The sequence below is a fragment of the Maylandia zebra genome, linkage group LG12, assembly GCF_041146795.1.
Source record: "Maylandia zebra isolate NMK-2024a linkage group LG12, Mzebra_GT3a, whole genome shotgun sequence".
Taxonomy (NCBI): Eukaryota; Metazoa; Chordata; class Actinopteri; order Cichliformes; family Cichlidae; genus Maylandia; species Maylandia zebra.
In genome coordinates, this window is record NC_135178.1 from 32367223 (window position 1) to 32387827 (window position 20605).

General features: G+C 37.8%; 1 protein-coding gene across 1 annotated transcript in view; it reads right to left on the minus strand.

The window, feature by feature from the left end:
• The window catches only part of nos1 (nitric oxide synthase 1 (neuronal)), a 42105-nt gene extending 21500 nt beyond the window's left edge, over positions 1-20605 (minus strand). The window contains exons 1-9 of the mRNA XM_004566695.3: positions 20368-20605; positions 16651-17445; positions 13891-13993; positions 10277-10414; positions 3527-3672; positions 3064-3226; positions 2783-2874; positions 648-789; positions 408-547 (exon numbers count right to left, since the gene is read on the minus strand). Of these exons, the coding sequence (XP_004566752.1) occupies positions 408-547; positions 648-789; positions 2783-2874; positions 3064-3226; positions 3527-3672; positions 10277-10414; positions 13891-13993; positions 16651-17372 (1646 nt within the window). The 5' untranslated portion in view covers positions 17373-17445; positions 20368-20605. The remainder of the gene's footprint in view (positions 1-407; positions 548-647; positions 790-2782; positions 2875-3063; positions 3227-3526; positions 3673-10276; positions 10415-13890; positions 13994-16650; positions 17446-20367) is intronic.

A 20605-nucleotide genomic window follows, 5' to 3' on the forward strand; every position in this document is an offset into this window, starting at 1 on the left:
ACACTTTAAATATCAATGGCTTTTATGGCATGTGTACAGTGGCTATTGTTGAAAAAGTTTTCTTAAAAGTAATAGAACACATAAGAATAAAAAACAGGAGGAAAGTTAAAATTTCACTAACAAGCCCCATGGTTACCACAAAAGCTGGCATGGCAACAGATAAAGCACAGGCAGCAGTGTTTTCTTGGAATAATCAGCACAGTTGGAAACTGACGATAACCCAATCATAGTTCTTGGCTTAAAAGCACCCTATTGTTTTAGAAGTATTGTTAAAAGATGTTGAGTGGGTGGATCTTTTAATGCAGCCCCCTCTCTTCTTATTTTTGCTAGATTCTGTATGTTTTTTCTTTCTTTTTCTTTCTTTTCTTTTCTTTTTTTGCATTTTCAAGATGAAAGACATAACTCACTTTGGATGTGTGATTGGCACCTCAAGAATGAGGTCTTCAGGGATCTCAAACAGCTCAGGGTCATTCCCATTGGCTTGCAGCAGAAGGGGCAGAACATCAAAACGACCCTTTGGAGCTTTCCATCCAAGCTGCATGCAAATCTAATGACCAAACACTACATGTAAGTTTCGAACAAATAGGATAATAAAAGAAAAAAAAACATTACTTTACTCATTTAATAGCACAACTCCTCATGTGTACCTCTGTGAATTCAACATTAGCAGGATCTCCCAGGATCCGTCCATCAGGCTGTTTGTAGCCAGCATAGCGAATCAGCTGACTGTTCCACACTCGAAAATCATGTTTGCCATCTGTCCTCTGAGGAAATATGGTGATAGCTGACCTGCAAAAAACAAACAGAAAAAGCTAATAAAAACATGTTATTAATATACAATATAGGCACAACATTTTTTTTTATTATTCAATGGTTCTGTCCATATTGAAGTCAAGGGGAAAAAGTTCCAAATATATTAATATTTGGAAATTTCTCAACATTTTCAACATTCCTAACAGATGGTTAGCACTGTGTCAGTAATCAACTTGAAGGAAATGAATTTCAACATCTCAAAAGACTCAGAGAAGTGCCAAAGCTTAGCTACCTTTGGCCTGCTCCACATGATACTGTTACCGTTTAATACTGTGACTGGGTCAAAGTGTTAATACTACTAAGCTGGTTGTAAGTCGTGTGGGGGGAGAATACTAAGCAGCTGGTGTCAATCTGTGCCAGTTGTGTTAATAATCATCATCTGTACAACATTAAGCCTTGTACAGCCTTGTAAGGTGTCAGCTGTATTGTTAAAGTAACATATAGAAACAAAATATTATTATCTCCCAGTGACCCCAATGTTTTACTTGTTCATTTTTCAAGTTTAGCTGCCTACCTGACTTCTTTTAACAGGAGTTGCTTTATTGTTGAAAAAGAGGTGATATAAATTATATAATCAGGAGTAAATTCTGCATTCTTGAGATTTTGCTTCCTCTGTCACCTCAGTCTTCCACCTTGTTTGTTTTGTTGACTTGGATAATGATTTCTATTGCTTTTTTGCCGTACAACTGGGGTCTTGTCCAGGACAGAAACCTGATTTATTTATTGATTTTACCATCTGTACACCTTTGTTCCAGTCTTGGTCTAATCAAAGGATGCAATCATTAAATAATAATCAGTAATATAAAGTCTGCATTTTTAATTTCCAATTACTTTAATTATATAAAGTGTAGAACTAAATAAAGCCAAGAGTTGTATAAGAAAACTTAACATACATGTGCTAATTTTACAGTATATGACAATGTTTTCCTGTGTTAAGTAATTTTGGCACAGATCCATTTGACATCTGCATTTCATAAGTAATGATACATTTTAAAATGATCTTTTTCTTTATAAAGTTATCACTATTATGTAAAGGAGTTATTACAGTTATTAATAAGTATTTCTAAACAGCTGATAAGTTCCTTACTAATGAATAATTGACAGGTTTAAGGCCAGTAATTAAAATGTGTGAGCTCTCTTCCTCTTCTAATATTGAAAGGATTAATAAATAGTTTATGACTATATAGAGTTTTTAGAAAAATGGTAGATATTCAGAAACATGAAATGTTTTGTTTATTTGCAACCTTTTTAAACCTTGTTACCTTGTACAGTGCTACTTTTTATATAATATTATCAGTATGTAGACCAAGAGTATCATACAAGAGCACAGTATTTTTTATAAAAATAAAATAAGATACTATTATATGATAATTTTTTTGGAGTTATTTAGAACCAAGTTATTTTTTTCAATTCACCATGTGATAATTATATTCCTATTTCTGAATCTGTGGCCATTTATATTAAAGCCAGCCATCCAGAGAGCTGTGGATTGGATATTATAATGGCTCTTTTCAGCATGCATATCTGAGTTGACTTTCCTAGGCCAGGCTAAGTGTAGTAATGAGTCAGAAGCTATCCATCATCCAAGAAGTAAATGTGAGGTGTCACATGTGATTAGGACTTGGCAGAAAGTGAGTGAGGCTTTGCAGGTCTGACAAATGACTGCTTGTTAGTAAGGTCTGGCACTTTACCAACAGGGCAATGATTGGTGCTGAGATGCTGACAAATAGATAGACAGGCTGCAGATAGTGTCAGATACAGCGTTAAGAGAGAATGCTGACAGATGGGACAGTGGGTCAAGTTAGGGTAGTCAGAGAAAGAGTGGCGTGATGGGGGCAACACATGGAGAGAGGAACAAGTGCAGTGGAAGGAATACATGGCGAGCAGTACCAAATCAAAGAAAAGACAATAAAGGAAAAGAAGGCTTGAGAAAAGAGCTGAGCACTTTGCACTATATGTATGTGTTTACCTCAGATTCCCTTTGTTGGTGGCGTACTTAATGTGGTTACAAATGTAGTTGTACATTCCATGGGCTGTTGTGCAGTCTCTGGCATCAAAAACCTGAAAAGCAAATATAAAAACAAGAAGTCTGAAGTATTATGAGTGCATAATAGGAAAACATCTAAATGTTGGCAGAGATGTATCCATCTATATAACTGTCTACATTAATTGACAAGCTGTCAGAAAAAAACATTAACAGCACAAATCTTAGACAACAGCATTCATGGATTTCAGGCATTCTGAAATTACCTGTAGTTTGGACCACTGAATCCTTCCCACACATCTGGCAGCATTTCTCCAGGCATGCTTGGCTCCATAAATCAGTTCAGTATCTTTGAGTTGATAAGTTCCTGAAGCTTCTATCTCCTTGGTCACCTCCTCCAGCCTGTCCACATGGGCTTTAGATCCATACCTGTTGACAGGACAGGGTATCATAAAATAAAAGATCAGGTACATATCTTCTTTTGGCCTAATGATGTGTCTCTGTCTAGGTTTCAGTCAGTCCTGTATGGAATTACTCTGTTCTGCATATTGTTTTGACTAGAATAAAGAATACACTATATAGTACTATAAGAATAAAAAGACACAAATAACCTAAAGAGCACAACATCATAAGAAATTGCTATTATTTCTCCTGTTTCACAGAATTTTGTTTGCGTTGGTACATGCTCTGAGACTTAAACTCTGTCTAGGTATCACACAGTTTGCTTGCCTTTTGATAGAGGTATAGTACTGGTCTATGAAATCGGTGGCCAGTGGAAGAAGCTCTTCTTTAGTTCGGACTTCATCTGGTTTGCGGATGTGCTGGTTGGGCATCACCACAGAGCCAAGGCACACATTTTCGGAACAGATTGGCATCTGAAAAGAAAAGTAACATGCACAGATTAGAGAGGGATTTGGATGAATGTATTATTATTTTTAATTTAACCTCCTTTAATTTGTCAACATACAAAGCACGAGTGTGGAGAGAATAACAACTGGCTTCATTTTATGGTTTTGTATATCAATATATCTTACTTTCCAAAACTGATAAACAAGAACCTAGCTTTTAATGGCTTAAATCATCTTGATTGTGTGCATAACCAGGTGGTTATTTTCTTTTACTTCTTATCTTTCACTCTCCTCGAAACATTCCGCTCACTCGCAAAACATGTTCAGCATCGATCTTTGTTTTGTGTTTGTATACAAACTAAGAACATCATTAAAAGGCAGAATTTTGTGTTACTTGATATGAAACAGAACTAAAGGACTGTAATTTTGCATGCACATTTAAAATTCTTTTCTTGGTCTTTTAACTTTGGCTTTGTGTAAAACAGTCGTAATTTCAGTTATAAGAACTCAAGACAGTAACACCATAAAACATGCTAATTCTGTTGACAGGCACATTTACCTCAAAACTTTCTTACCAATAATTGCCATTAGATTGTAGTTATTGTTTTAATTATTATTAAGACCTACTCCTAACCTTTTAATATACAAAGCAACATGGCTTTGGTAAATTACATCCACTCACCAGGTATTTGTTATATCATGGTTATGATCATATTCTACTTGATTCAAATAAAGATAATTTCTTCACAATTCCTGGACACTTAATGCATAGAAAGATTGTAACTGTTACATTTCTTTCACAATATCACTCACACATGGCTGGCACGCATGTTAATGAATGAGTAAGTCGGTGAGTCATAGATTGGTATCGTTCCACTAAGCTGAGACAGGAAGACAGAATAAGGAGGAAAGATTAAAAAAAAAGAACGAAAGACAGTGAAACAGGCAGATGCAAGGAGAAAATTGCTCATAGCAACCTTGTTTGGTAACTTTAATGTGATTAAAGTTGAAGTCAGCTGTCACTTTGGTTTGCCGTCACCAGCTTAGAGAGAAAACGAATGAGTGAGCAAAAGCTCACGACAGAAATGATAGCACAGGCGTGCAGTTGAAGAGGAAATTTGACAGTGACCCTTGCAGTGCTAAAATTGGCTTGTTACACTGAGCCACCCACTTACACTGTCCAAACACTCAGACATGCACCAACAGTGTGCCCCCCCAAAAACTTTGACCCTTCCAACTAACCTAAGACGTCACTCAGCAAGAGCAGAAAAAGGAAAAAAAATTCTGTTGAACTGCACAAACAACATCACAGTAAATCAAGAAAAGGGAAAATGTGAAAAGGAGTTGAGAGAGAAACTCAGGAAGAGCTATAAAAAAAGCAAAGTACGTATAATTATAAGGAGGTTGAAGAAAAGATAATTAACAAAACAAAAAGACAACAGAAATAAGACTAAAAAACAAAAAAGGTGGTGGTTAAAGTACGATGATGGATGTGGAAGGTAAGAGGAGAATAAGAAAACTGATGATTAAAACACAGAATGTTAAAAATAAAACAAAGGAATCACTTGTGCTCCAGCACGTCCGCTCCTCATCCTGCTTTAGGCATTCATGCCAGCCAGCTGTCCTTTTCGAAAAAGACGGATCATCCACGAATACAGCAGAGTCTGTGATATACAATAAATCTGAAAATGCTATTACAGACCATTCATTGGGATGCATGTGACAGCCTGTTCGATAAGTCACCAAAGTAATTAGGCTGCCGGTTGCTGTTTACAAATGGCTGCAGTGTTTTGAAGGGTGAATACTTAAACAGCACAGCTCACCTTGTGTTTGGTAGACTGGCTTACTAACTAGAGGAGGAAACTTTAGCTGCATGACAAAATAGAAAACAAAATAGGTGGACCGAGCAGTTTAGGAAAATGGATAGCAAGAAATACTTTTTACATAGTCTTTGCATAGCTGAGGCTTTCTGAGGTATTATCCTCAAACTATTTAGAGGTTATCTTATATACCAATTAGAGCCACCCTACCACCTCACTGTTTTAGGTCCTAAAGTCCAAGAACACCAGTAAAGATAATGTGTTGCATTAGGTTTGCAGCACAGTTTTTCATTAATAACAATATCAGCTTTGTGACACATTGAATCACTGAAAGATACTCATGAATCTCAAGTCTTATGGCATTAAGTATGCCAATCTTTCACATCCCCATGAAATCATGCAGATGTCATACAGAGTGGATAAGAAAGTGATTTTTTGCAAATACACTGACATTGTTATTTGAAATGGTATAAAGCTATATTTATCAGTAAGTACACTGGCAGAAAACAAGGGAAACCATCATAGGACCTCAGTAAAGACATGATACACTGAATCTGGTACAGGCTTTCTCTCAGTCTTTAAATACCCCTATAAATGGTAAAGTACATGATAGTCACCACTTCCAGGTCTTCATTGTCCTTTGTACTCTAACAAAGCTTTTTATGTGTGTTTGGGCTTATTATCCTGTTGCTGTATGAATCATTCTCCACAAAGATGCAAAAATGCGGGAAGCATGTCGCTCAAGAATGGAGTGCTTCTTCTTCGTCAGGGTGCATTCATTTTGGTGGTGCTATCCAACTGTGTTTGATACACCATGAGCGTTTCAAATTCTGTATCTGGAATGAAGCATGCATTGAAATGCTGATACTGTGGTCAGTTTGGTCTGCATGCTTTATATACATCTGGTGCAGCTTCCACAGTCTTTTTGAGTTCACTGCTCCCTCGAAACATGACAGTCACAGTTAGGAAATCATTAGACATTAGGAAAGCCCAACATGAATTTGAGCTCTTGTGCTTAGATGTTTTATTGTGATGCAATATTCAGCTACTTAGTAAACAATGTTCTGATGGAAATGTAAGGGAAAGCAATAGTTATAAAAGATGCACAATGGCTTCAGACTGACTTGAATAAGCCTCCATGGAGGCTCAAATCCCTTACATTGACAAATGAAAACATGGTTCACTGGAAGCAAACACACCAGTAAAACAGCAGTTAGTTTAATCATGTTGTTCCTATTTTAATAAAAAGCATTTTTGCTTCAGTTTTACTGTTATGATTTGAATTTCATTTTTGATCTTTGCAGAATCATCCTAAATAGTATTTACTGACTGTAATGTGGTCCTACTTGTCCAGCTGGTAAGACAATACTTCATCTGACAGAAAAACCATAACACTCATGTACACCTCTGAGCCCTTTGTAGTTAAATCACTCCTAATATGTTTAAAATGGACTCCATTCACATTTTTGAAAACTTGTGCTTTAAATGTAAGCAGTGGATCTGTTATGACACCTAGTTGTTTAAATATTGTCTTCTCCCTCCTACAGTTAGATTGAATTTGTCTGATAAACTGATAAACTGTCTGGAGAAAAATAACCACATATTTTTACTGACTTCGTGTAGTCACAGAAATCTACCCATGTGCATTATTTTAAAACGTGTTTGCCTCGTTTCTGATTTCAGGATTTTGTGACACTTAATAAATGAAACAATCATTTGAAAACTGTACTGAAAACTGCCATGTAAAAAACAACAACAACAAACCTAAAAAAACTGAAAACAAAAAGAAGATAAAATGTCGAAAGGGGCACTTTTTAATGACATGTTAACCGTGTCATCAGCACATGTGTGGGAAGTAGATGGACAAATGTCAGTTTATCATCATGAACATAAAAGCTAAACAACAGAGAACCCTAACTTGAACCTTGAGGAACTCCAAATTTATCATTAACTATTTGTGAAGTTTTGTTATTATTTTCTTTCAATTTGTAAGAAAATATTTTATTCATTCATTTACATAAGATGGAATTTTAATCTTTGAAAACTTGATGATTAATTGTATTTAAAGATTTCATTAAATCAAGTTCACAGCCATGGTTCACTTGCCCAATTCGGCGTTAATATTTTTGAATGCAAACCAAAGACACCAAATTGCAATGAGTGAGAAGTAAGAAAAGATGATCTGTTCAAAGGTCAATTCCAGTGTTAATTTTTATACTACAGGAAAGATAATTACTGATTTGAAATTACTAGTAGTCATGTGATCACCAAAATTAAACACAGGTTTTATTGCTGCAGTTTTCCAAACACTCCATTATTGATGGACCCAATTAACATTTTTATAATGAGAGAATTAGTGCCTCATTATGAGTTTTGATAAATATTATATTGAATATGTGCACAGCTTTTGTCCTTGAACAATTAAGAGAATTTCTGAATTTATTACTTCTCAAAAATGATTAATTATTTCTTATTTGGGAGACGAAAAGAAGAGTGCAATGTTATCACAGAGCTCCAGAGTCTATGTAGAGAGGGAATCAGAGCAGATTGATGGAGCAAGAAAAGATTAGCCATTAATAGTGCAGACTTTTGTTTTGTTTCTTTGTTTTCAACCAATAATCAGCATTTCTTGATAACAAATTCTCAAAACCACAAAAATAATCTCCAGTTTCGATCTTATAGCATTTATAGTAGCTTTTTAAATGTAATACATTATTATATAATTTTTGTCAATTATTGTGGTTCACCTGTGATGCTCAAGCTCTGTTCTACTATACAGATGTTTTGTAGTCCAGTTGTGGGGTTTTGCTGGGAAAAGTGATGGTGTCATAATATATCATGTGTAATTCAAGTTTTGTGGCTCTGAATGTGATGCTATTGTTGTCAAATAAAAAAACTTTTTCTGATATGTTACAGGTGAATAGAAATGGTTAATCTTAGCCCGTTGCTATAGGGTTTCTAGGCAACTTGACAACATCAGAATATATGATATAGATAAGAACCTTCAGAGGCCTAAGATCCACCTGTTTGCCAAGTTTCTTTTACTTTACAAGTTTCTTTTCTTTTTTATTTTATTCCTTGAATTTTTAAAACTTGTTGTGGCTGAGGGTGAACTCTCTGTTGCACCATTGGATTTGCCGCATTTTTGCCTTCAAGTTAGCCTACTGATCACATCACACCTGTGAAAATGTTATGTGAAATGATCACACCTGGAAAACTACTGACACACTTTGTGATCATGCCATTTAATCAGTGCTGTATGATACACTGCATTAAACTCGCTTCAACAATGGCTTTCCGAGTCAGTTATCATGCTGAGGTTAGGCATTAGCTCAAAGCAGAAATCATCATTTTCTGTTCAATATTCACATCTCACGATGAGTATTAAAGGTACATCTACTGATTTTATGAATCCTAATGTATCACTTAATGCCTTTCATTAGTAATGTTTATTAAAGCAGCTGCAGATGGTTGATAAAGGGATGAATGAATTGGTTTTCTTGAGCCACTCATGTTACTGATTCATGAATGTATCAGCATTTTGGACAAAAATATCCACTAAACATTACGTATTTAATTTCCCAGCACTCTCTTCTGAAAATGCTGAGTCATCGAGTCATGACTACGTGAGTCACTATCTGACCATGTGAGCTGTCCCAATACGGTAGGCTGTGCCAGTGATATGTTGTTTTTCGGTCTGAAGAATTAATTGTTTAATAAGCTTCACCTAGATTTACCTAACCCCCCTGATTTCCTGCTTAATTCTAATGAGCTGAATCACCAACAGTTCAGACAGGATTCTACTAATGTATGAATGGTTAGCGAGAAGCAGCGAAAAGGCAGACGCCATGCTGTGCTATTGTTTTCCAATCTACTTGACTTGCAGATTATGTGTTGGTAAGTCTGCAGGCTAAATGCATATTCAGTCAACCAAGACACTGTACTTTATGTTCATCAGTGCCTTCAAGATTACCATTTAAGTCACAGACATCTGTCAACTTTGTTAGTCAGCTTACAGTATAAAAGCTGTGGAAAACCAATCTGTTTCCCCCTTTTGTGATATGTCAACAAATGCAAAATCACAACTATATTTCTTGTTATAGCTGATAAAATTATTAAATCTTGTATTAACCTTTGTGTTTACAGAATCTTGTCACACACTCTCTTTTTAAACTTGTTATCAGTATTCACCATATTTCGTGACAATGAAAACCCCCAGTACATTGTGATTCAATTCAATAATGAATACACTCTTTATTAAACTCTGTGGTTGTTTCGGGAGAATTAAGCAGTTTGTTTTGTGAGACAGAACTCCATTTGATTGCACATAGTCTCAAAACATTTTTCAAGCATAAAAGCCAAACACTTTTTCATGTTTCAGCTTTTAGGAGTTTGCTTTTGTTCTTTTGCTTAAGAGATGTCAGCCGTAAAGCGAATATAGTTTATTTATCTAAAAGTACAACAGGCTGAAGATTATGGGAAGATGTGATTTAGAAAAATTGTACTATATGCATCACTACTTGCAGGTTTCAACACTAAAAAAATAAAATAAAATAAAGAATATAAACACAATATTGCATTGCATTAAGATTGCATCATACAGGTGTTTCTTTTTGCCAGTAGTTCTAATCTTTCTTATTCAGTAAAGGGATTTAGAATGTGAAGAAACAGCATACTACTTAATTGAATAATCCAAATCTTTCTCACCCTTGCTAGGATGGTTTTCTGTGACAAACACAGATGCTATAGCAGGCTCCTTGATCTCTGTGATCCTAAGGATCTTTTCTTCAGGTGAGTTTTAATTGTCTTACCTTGCTGGAGCTGTGGTGGAGTGTGTCACTGTAGATGGTGCCAGTCTCCCAGTTCTTAATCTTTATAAAGCGGGGGCATTTGGAAGGGCTGCCATTCTGCAGTGACTTACTGGGTGAGGTCCTGCCCTCAGCTGGAGGCTGTAAAAAACACAGAGACATTCACACATGACTCATTTCTTCAGACCCTTGTACTTTAACTGTCTAATATGTTCTGGCCTTGGTAATACTTTTGGTGGAAACTGGATAGATTGTTTATAACTGGGAGTCATACCGAAGTAAGTTGAAAAGTGACGCAGACCTCCCACTGCCAGGAAATGGATTTGAGTGCATAAAGTTGGACATGAGAGTTTGACGTAAGAATACTATGTGAAATATCTGAAAGCATTTAAACTGGCTGCCTCAGTGAACCTCAGCCCTTTGTTCTCAAGGAATATTGATTTGTGATTGTGCTTATGTCTCTCTCACTCAGGCCTATGCACAGAAACCATCTGCATTCTTTCCTTTCTCCATTTCTCTCCAGAATAAAGGCAATCAGCATTTAACAGCAGGTTGATGGCAAGCTAACTCTAGGCTCACATGGTTTTCCAGTACTGTAGCTATTGACTGATGAATGGCTGCAATTTAACCCCAAAGCCAACTGTAAGAGCTCCTGGAGAAGGCAGCAAATGATTGCCAAAGATCAGAGTAATCAATTGCACACCTTGGAAGCTCTTTCATCATCTTCCACAGCTTTGTTAGTCAAACAGTGGTGCAGCTTTTGAAATACTTGCTTGCATGCTTGCTGGAGCAATAAATACCGACAGTGTCACACTTGTGGGGTCTCACTGTCATTTGATGTCCTCTCAAACTGTAGGAAGGAGTGAATAGAATCTGATTTTACACGCACAAGTAGTGTGTTTAATGCTCGAACAACAATAACCCCCGCCGAGCACCTCAGATATGATGTGAGGTTGTGGATAAGATGAAAGATCATTGTACCATAAGGAGAATGCACATCAAACAGGCAAAGTATTTCAGATGTGGAAAAATTAAGCCTTTCTGACTTAAAAAAGAAATAAAAGTTGTGTATCATTTGAATGTAAGGCTTGTTGCTCACGGGCTGGAAGATAGCTTTGGCATTTACATTTATTTCATTTTATTTTTATTTTTTATCGCTATCTGCAAGTTTCAGAGAACCGCGTTTCTTTGAACAATCGCTAAATACAGTATAGATGTGGGTTTTTTCTGCCATCAAGATCCTTTTAGAATAATTCTCCCTACATGTTTAACTTCCAGGTAAAATGAATTATTTTATGCGTTTGTTTGTTTATTTGATTGTAACAGCTCAAGTTAGGTAAGGGGAAAAAGTGATTGCCTAAGACTAGCCCATTGTCATCCTTGTTATGACCCAATGTACTGTACAAAGATGGTCACTGTTTACAAATGCAAAGATAATACAACCTAAAACATAATCACACCATAGCCAGTGGTCTTAAGACACTTAAGGGATGGTGTTTCCTTTTGCTCTTCCCATAATCTGGTTGCAAGTTTTGCTATCTGTTAATTTAAACATAGTTTGGAGTGAGAATCTCAAACCACATCATGAAAGTGCATTTTTGCCCAGTTTGGTGTGGGAACATGTGAAACGGGCCACTTTCATGAATAAATCAGCACTCTAAGTCTGATAAGACATAAACATTTCTCATCGGAGGGAATAGAAGAAAGGCTTAATCTCGTTTTGTTTTAATCCAGTGAAGGTCTGCCTAAGTCTTTGTTAGACTTGAGGGTGATAAGCAGCAAAACAAAATAAAGAAGAATAAAACAAAAAAATAAAGAAAACTGGATTTCCATCCAAAGTCTGCAGTTTATTGATAAAATCTGCTAGCAACAGCTGCTATTACAGTCTTCAACTGATAATATTGTTGGCACCACAAGTATTTTGAATGGCAAAACTGCATAAATAATATGTTCCAGTGCCTAATGTCAAAAAAGCATTTGCTGGTGCATGTATCATGCTTTATCTGTTTAAATGACCCAGTCCTCCCCAAGATATTACACACAGACTTATCTCTTATTTTAAATCCTGAGCCCTCAATATCAAGAATAAGGTGTGGTTATGTCAGAAGGGAGGATCAATGGTGCTAGAAATTAAGATAATTGAAGCTAATTAGATGAAAATGATTTCATAATGGGGCATAATCATTTTCTGGTAAATGTGGTTATGCAGTAAAGTTCCCCACCCACCCAAACAAAACCCTCTGATGGGAAATCAAGATGAAGCGCACAGGACAGATGTAGATATGAATAGAGAAATGAATGAAATTGAGAGTTTGAGAGAAGAGATATGTTCTATATTTTAGATTTTGAAGACAAATACATTTCTGATTTGACAACTGATGCCTTCTTCAGTGATGATTAAGCCATAATGTGCAAAAAAAGGAAGCACAGAGGCATATTTTCTGTTTTCAGTGGAGTATCAGAGTTGGTGACTCCATAAATCATTAGACGGTTGAATATGAGAGAACATCCCACCACCTTGCCTTTTCAGTCAGCTTATTACACATTAAATTATGCAGAAGCTTAAGTGAGAGACACATGGAAAATCCTTCACCAAAGTGAGAAAACTAATTTGCAGGGCATCAATGTGTCACTTAAAATCTTTGTAGTCAAAAAGGGGAAAAAATCATCTCCATTTTCTGAAACTATTTAACTTTTGTGTTTATAATGAACTTATTGTTGTACTTGAGTCTGTCACATTAAGTACTAAGCAGGGAGCCATCAAAGTTAGTATGAGTGTCTAGCAAAACGCCTGCAGGGGAGGTTCCTGCTGCATGAGTAAGTGCACATATACTGGACACACATTGATTCCAGTTCCCAAACACACATTCTCACAGGCAAATAGGCTTCCTCAACTTTAGCAACTACACACGACAATGAAAGACATATGGCTTCTTACTCCATTAAACATTTCTACTCTGTTATCAAGCACCATCCATATCTCCCCTCCCTCCCACTTTCTAACCCTCTCATACATATATTCTCTCAAGCATCCACATTAACACTCTCTCTTGTGGAGGTCTGAGAGGATGGATCAATTTAAGAGGGGTCACATTTGATGGTGCGAGACAGATCAGCAGCTGCACGCATTCATTAGGCCATCCTGTCTCATTGATGGGGCCTTGAAGTGGGATAACCATGTGCAGATTACTATCCCTATCGCTGACATTTAGACCTGTGGCCAGATCCTTCTGTGTAGAAGGCATAATCTGGGTTTAATGCTGCACAATCTTGCTGATGGTTGGATCTAATGTCTAGGTGATAGGATCTTAAGCAAAGGCTTTGCACAATGTAAAAAGAACATGGATGTGCATGCTCAGTTTGTGAATGCATGGGACCATAGAACACTGTGGATGATTGTTTTAAGGGCACAGAACCATAAAGGCAGTCACAGATTTACATGCATTACACAGCTGAACTAACCAAGCCTGCACAGGAAGACTCGAACACACAGGGAACACAAAAAGGTTTATTTTCCAAATTCTTGATCTATCAAAGTATAGATGAAAAACTTATGCTTACACCTGCTTTCTTTCACTCTAAATCATTTCAAGGGCTGGGAATTTGTTTCACTTTACCTTGTCAGTGTCAGCATTGTTAAGCACCACCGGCATGTTTTCCAGCATTCTGTCATTATCTGGCACCAGCTGTGGGGATGTGCCATTTCCCACGCCAAGGTCCCTAGAAGTCAGATACAATTTTCTGTCAGGTGTATAAACTCGCATCTGGTGCAAACTAATCTTTCATTTTAATTTAAAACCTCATCCAAGACATGCATACACATACACATCAAACAAGCATTCCGTTTTGCAAAGAACGAACAAAAAAAAGAGGATCTGTAGACACTCTAAAATACTGTTAAATAAGGAAACCCTGTACAATTTTTAAAAGCTCTGCACACCCACGAAGGAATTTCTCTGTTCAGAACATAGTGGGTGCACAAAGACAGGCATAGCTCACCGCTTCAGTCAGACACATTTATGTGACTAAACTTTTACACTGAAAACACAGATTTTAAGTTCATTTCAAAAGTGTTTCTGCTACTTTTAAGTTGTTAAATTGAACTGAAAATACTTTGCAAGTTCATGCAAATAAGTGGTAGTGAAAAAACATCCGTTTAGCATCTCTTGCCTATGTGGTCTTTGTTTAGAAATTCATGTGTTTATTACTAGTTCAATTCTACAGCCTAAACTGTTTGTGTGTGTAATAGTAAGAAAATACAGATTTAAGTGTTTTCCTGAATCGAAAATCAGACACAGAGATGCATAAACAGATGGTGAATCAAGGTGACTGACCGCAGATCTGTTTTTCTTTCAGTAAATAGCCCTACAGTATGAACGGCTGTTATTCATCAGAGATAAAAGAAAAAAAACATATGAACAGTGAGAGCTCTCTGTGAGCTGTAACTATCTAATCCTAAGAGATTGAATGAGAAAGGGGGGAAGGGATATCCCTGAGCTGCCGCTCTTGCAAACCATATGAGACCAAAGTCGTCTTTGTGTGATTTCAAGTTTGCGTTCCTCCAATCGAAAGCGCCCACGCACATTGTGCCTCCTACTTTCTTTCACACTCCCCCTCCCCACCCCCATAAGCATGCGTGCATGCTAATTGTAAATTCTCACAGGCATCCTTTCTCCCTTTCACACCCCCTGTCACACTGTATCTCTTTATTGCCGCAATTTGCGAGATCATATTCATCCCCACAAATCGGAGGTGGAGTTCAAACATGCAGAAACAATGAGAGAAGTTGCATGTGTCATTTGTCATTAGCTCTGACTCAACCTCATGCTTAATTGTGAAACTGTAATTGCTTCTCCTCTGAAAACAAGCAACACTGGCTATAATGTGAGTTTATTTTCTGTGCAAATAGGTATAATTTGCAATGAAAAAATGACCAGAGATTAAAAAAAATTTATTATTTAGTATTAAAAAATATATTAGTATTATTCATCACTCTAACCTTTCTCTCCTCAGCATCTCTTTAGAAATAATTTTCCGACAGCAAAATAGAATTAAGTTAACTGACTCTTACCAGTGCTGAACAAATCTCAGCATGCACAATCAAATGTATTTAAATCCCTATTTGTGGGAGCACAGGTGGCAGCATTAGGTACGGTTGTTTAACCATACACTTTGGTGTTTTTGCATTGAGGTTTTTCCTTTTGTTGTGTTCTGTCTTTTCAGAGCACGTGTTTCTCAAGAAGGCAATGAATCACTCAAAGGGTATTTATGAAAGAGAGGAGGATGCACATGGATTGGTCAAGAATGAGATATTGATTCAAGGAGACTGCAGCCTCAATTTGATTTCAATTGGTCGTGGGAGTACAATGGTAGATAACTGAGACGCCGATAACAGTACACTGTGCAGAGCATGTAGACTGAATCGAGGATGTTATATTATCCCTGACTTAGAAGCCTTGTGAAAAACTCATCTAGAGGGAAAACTTAAACAAACTGCAAGAAATCCAAGTCTTCCTCAATAAATCATAAAATAAAAGTCTAATGTGTAAAATAAACAGAATTGTTACCAGTTTTGCACTTTTTCAAAACTACTGTTATGCATAAATACCGCAGGACCTGAACTCTATATCCAAGAGGGGCTGTTCGTAAGAAGCGCAGCTCACTTACAAACTGATAGACAATACATTTTTTTTCTGTAAAGCTTTATGTTACAGAAAACTAATTAACTAATTAATTATCCATGATTAATGTAGGAAGTCGCATCCATTACTGATAAAGCACTTGCCTACTGGGAAATGCTCACATGCTGTGTATTTTAATCCTGGTGAAACAGCCTCAATGCATACAGCAAGCAAAAAGAAAAAAAAGTAAAAAGTAAAAAGAAAAGTAGCTTTACATCTATAAAAAAGCAAAAGTTTGACAAACTGCCAAACTGTTTAAAGGATGTATTTGTAAGCCTACATAAAGCAGCTGGTTCAGCAGTAGAAGAATACCAACTGAATTGGTCCTGAGAAATGTTGTGAGCAATTTTATTTTAAGTGAGGCTTGCTAGAGACCAGCAGGCAGACGATAATTACTTGGCACTGTAAGCTGAGTCATATTAGTTGAATGAGAGACTGTCTATTACAGCTAATTAACACAGATGCGTCAGGTAGTTCAGAATCTTCGGGGTGGCAGAGTGAACAGGGATACTTTCAATCACAAGACCAGGTGCAAGTTCTTGTGTCAGCCAATAGCCACCATCTTTAAGAGTCCTTGAACTGCATCCTGAGTCTAATTCTATCTGGTCTCTGACGGCAACCCTCACTGTGAAGAGGATGGTGGACAAAGACACTTTAACTAAGGGATCAATAAGGTTGTATCACATCACAAATTACCAGGCCACTTGAATCTCGGCATCTCTTCTCCCAGCATTCCTCTGGCCTTCTCCATTGATCTCCTTTTTGCTGTTTTTGATGAGGCGCAACACTGGTTCAATCTCCTTGAGCAGTTCATTGTTTTCCTCCAGCCCGTTGCACAGGAGAGCTCCACGGCCCCCATCCCTCATCAGCAGGGGGTCCTGGCCTTGCATGCCTCCCCTCTGTAGGAGGGACTGGGTGATGGATGGAGAGGAGAGGTTCTCAATGGCTCTTAGCTGGTTATCCTTGTTGACCTGCTGCTGTTGCCCAGGGCTCAATGCGTTGAGAGGGGACCACTGCTCGTAGGACTTTGATGATGGTAACACAGGGCGTGTGACCCTCACTGTACGCTGGCGCCCATCTCCAGAAAGCGTGGTCTCCAGGTGTGTGGTGAAGCCCTCAGGCCCACGGAGAATCAGCACGGCATGGCTCTCAGGCATCACATTCTTCAGTGTCTCCAGGGCCCGTTCATATGACAGATCCACCAGGGGCTTGTTGTTGACTGCCAGAACAATGTCGCCCACTTGCACCAGGCCACACTCCTCAGCTGCTCCACCACGGATGAGGTCTGACACAATGACAGGTGGCTTGGAAACTCTTTGCTTCACCAGGAAGCCCAGACCGCCAACCTTCCTCTTAAAAAGGCGCACTGAGATGATGTTGGGCTGGAGCTGGCACACTGTAGGCTCCGACTCCTGCATGGTGCCTGTGTATTGTTGTGTGTAATTGTGTGTGCTTGTCTGTGTGTGTATAAGTGTGTCCTCAGGAAGATTTCTGGAAAGCAACAGAAGTAGAAAGAGGAGGAGGGAAATAAAAGTTCTATTAGTTTTGAATGAAATTACATTGACAGCATGATTTGTTTACAGTGTGTTAATTTAACATCAGTCAGAGAGGGGTATATGAGTCATTAAAGCAGAGTGCTTTCACAAGGTAATGTTACACAGATCATTAAGTCCTGCTGAGCTACAGATGCAAAATATTGTCATAAACATGAAAAGCATATTATCCTACTTATCACATGGCCATGTTCTGTAATGTTTAAAAAAGCAAATATTGAGTATATAAAAACTGAAAGATTAATTGCACTTTGGAATGTCAATATTTGATTTCTCTAGTGGAAAAATTTCCTGCTGCATTTGATCAAGAACCTGGTACAATTTGGACTTATTTCTTTTTCTTAATACATCATTGAGTTGATGCACCAGTGACAGTGATCTAATAATATTTTCTCTGATCTCTATGATTTCCTGGGGGTACTTGATATAATGAATCATTTACATATACTTTGCATGCTTAAGCACAGGATTGGCGTACTTATATATGGTAGGATTGCTGCTCTTACCATTAGAAACACAGGTAAGGTAATAGCTAAGGTTTCACTTTTGTTTGAGGTTTCAGTAATTAACACACACACACACACACACACACACACACACACACACACACACACACACACACACCAGTCTGGAGTGCATTGTCTTTCACCACATGCTTAAGCCTCTGCACTTCCAATGAACTTTACAGATGATTAAAAAAAACGTGTCAGTCTTCACGACGCTACAATAATGCGTTTACCTCTTTAATTCAACGCCACTACATTTGTTCTTTGAGATCGTTACATCTGGTCGCGTGGGTGATGGCGCCTGCAAATGTACAGTAGGCACTCAAGTAAAGCTGCTCAGTGCGCCCGCTACGCAGACAGTAAAGAAGGGCAGGCATGCTGCTGCATAGCAGAAATAATTCAGCACCAAGGTCAGCGCCCCTCTGAACGCTGACGGTCTTCACATTCCAGTTTTGGTTATTCCAAAAAAAAAAAAAAAGGTAAAAAAAAAAATCTTTAAAAAAAATCTAGAGAGGGTTTTTTGAACTCTTGCCTACTTTTCAGAAATCCACTTGACAGAAAATCAACTTCTCCAAAGCTCTCATGACAATATGCACGTTTCCCAATATTTACTAAAGGCATGTAAACCTTTTAGTTGAATCACTTCATCAAACAACCACTCCCGTACAAGTGAAATCACACATTCCGGGGGGCGGGGTCATGGCTTCAGTTCATAGCCTTGGGAAAAACTGCCACTAATCCATAAATATTAGCTTAGCTCTCCTGAGGTGCTGGAGTAACTTTTATAGGCTGGGCGGCCCTTTAATCCTCCTTTGTAGCTGCACCCCACGAAGATAGGAAATTGCCAATAACAGACGTGGAAAGTGATGGAAATGTGCTCTGAATATGAGGATTAAAATCTTTTTTGAGATTGCCGCTCTGTTTGGTTTGGGTAGAACGATTATCTGTTAGGCAACATAGTGGTCATAGTCGTCTAAATGTTAACTAGGTTACAATGCTATTATCTGGAGTGGGCAAACAACCGTTTACTAAGCTGTATGCAATGTGGCTTATAGCTTGCCCGTATTCGTTGACAAATGTGTACGTACATAGCCTATATCTGACTCAAATCACGATCTACTGTAATAGTCCAGAGTTATTAAGTACTTGTTAGGTATTCCTTAATTCTTAATGTTTTTGGTAACTCCTGGTTGAGTTTGTTTCTGCAAAGTTTGCATGTATGTTTTCATTTTTAATAACTCATTTCTAATAATTTACCGTTTGAAGTGATAAACTGCCCACTTATAACTCATTTTTACACCAAAGTTTTCAATATGGCGTGAACCAATGGGAGAAAAGAGGGATCGGAGGTCGTCTCCTCTCAAGGACCCAGTGACAGTATTAAAAACTTTACAAATGTTTATGTTGTGCTCACATGTTGCTCATAAAAGTTGCCACTAAGAAAATGAATGAACTGGGTACCAGGCAGCATTATTTTAACAGGTCGGCCCCTTATACCTCAGTGCCATGTTGTTAAAGGGAACATCGAGGCTGCACATAATACATAATGTTAGGGTGATAATATGGACCGAACAGCATTGTTTTAGCGGATTAAGAGATTATCCGGCAAGGCGCCAAACAAACACACAGGTGAGATTTATTTCGGGAACTGTCCCCACTCTGCTTGCAGAAGCAACAAAACGAACAAATGAGAAGTTTATTAAAAATACCTATACTAAGGTAAAATATTAATTAATAAATAAAATTAACAAATAGAAAAAAAAACCGAGAACCAAATTACACATTTTTCCAATACCCCCTAGCTGTGAAAGCAAGAATGTCTGATTTCTGTTGTCAAATCCAAAGCGAAACTGCGTGTTGCTAAGAAAAACACTTGCCAATGCTCGGGAAACAAAGATTAACTGGGAAAGACGACCAAATGACATCAATTAAATATAGAGCAACATCTAGCTTAAAAATGCCCTTTATTACTTTTTGAAAAATCTATGGGTAAATAAATTCAAAACTAATTTTATTTTGCACTGCTCCTCTCACTGAATACATTCGACAGAAAATCGTAAAATGTTCACATAGACCGCGGATATAGTGTTTATTTTTCTCAGCAACAAGTTCTGGTGACACTTTTGCTCCCAGAAATAAAAATAAAATAAAATAAAAAAAACAGCAGCAAAGGGCTGCCAAATCTACTGCTGTGCATGACAAATAATATTGAAATAAAACTGGTTTGCACATTAGTTTAAGAGCGCTCCATTTATTCTTAAGCTCTTCGTCCACCAGCGGAATGCACAGCCCCATTTTCCACGGAGACAGAAGAAAAAATAAAGGGAGGACAGTGAAGTAAAACAAGAACTCACCCCTGAGTTAAGGTCGCCGGCACAACGACCTGCTGCGGTGAACTTGGGCTAAAACTCCTGCGCTCCTGCTTCTCGGCTTCAGCAGCGGCTACCCAGCTCTTTCATCCAAAGACGTCTCCAAGTCGCTGAAACGCGCTCTGCCTCTCTAGAGACGAGGCACGCTTGTGCCTTTCTGCTCACCGGGGTTCTTTATAAATACAGAGCAACGGGAGACACTGTGACGAGCTCGGAGAGAACC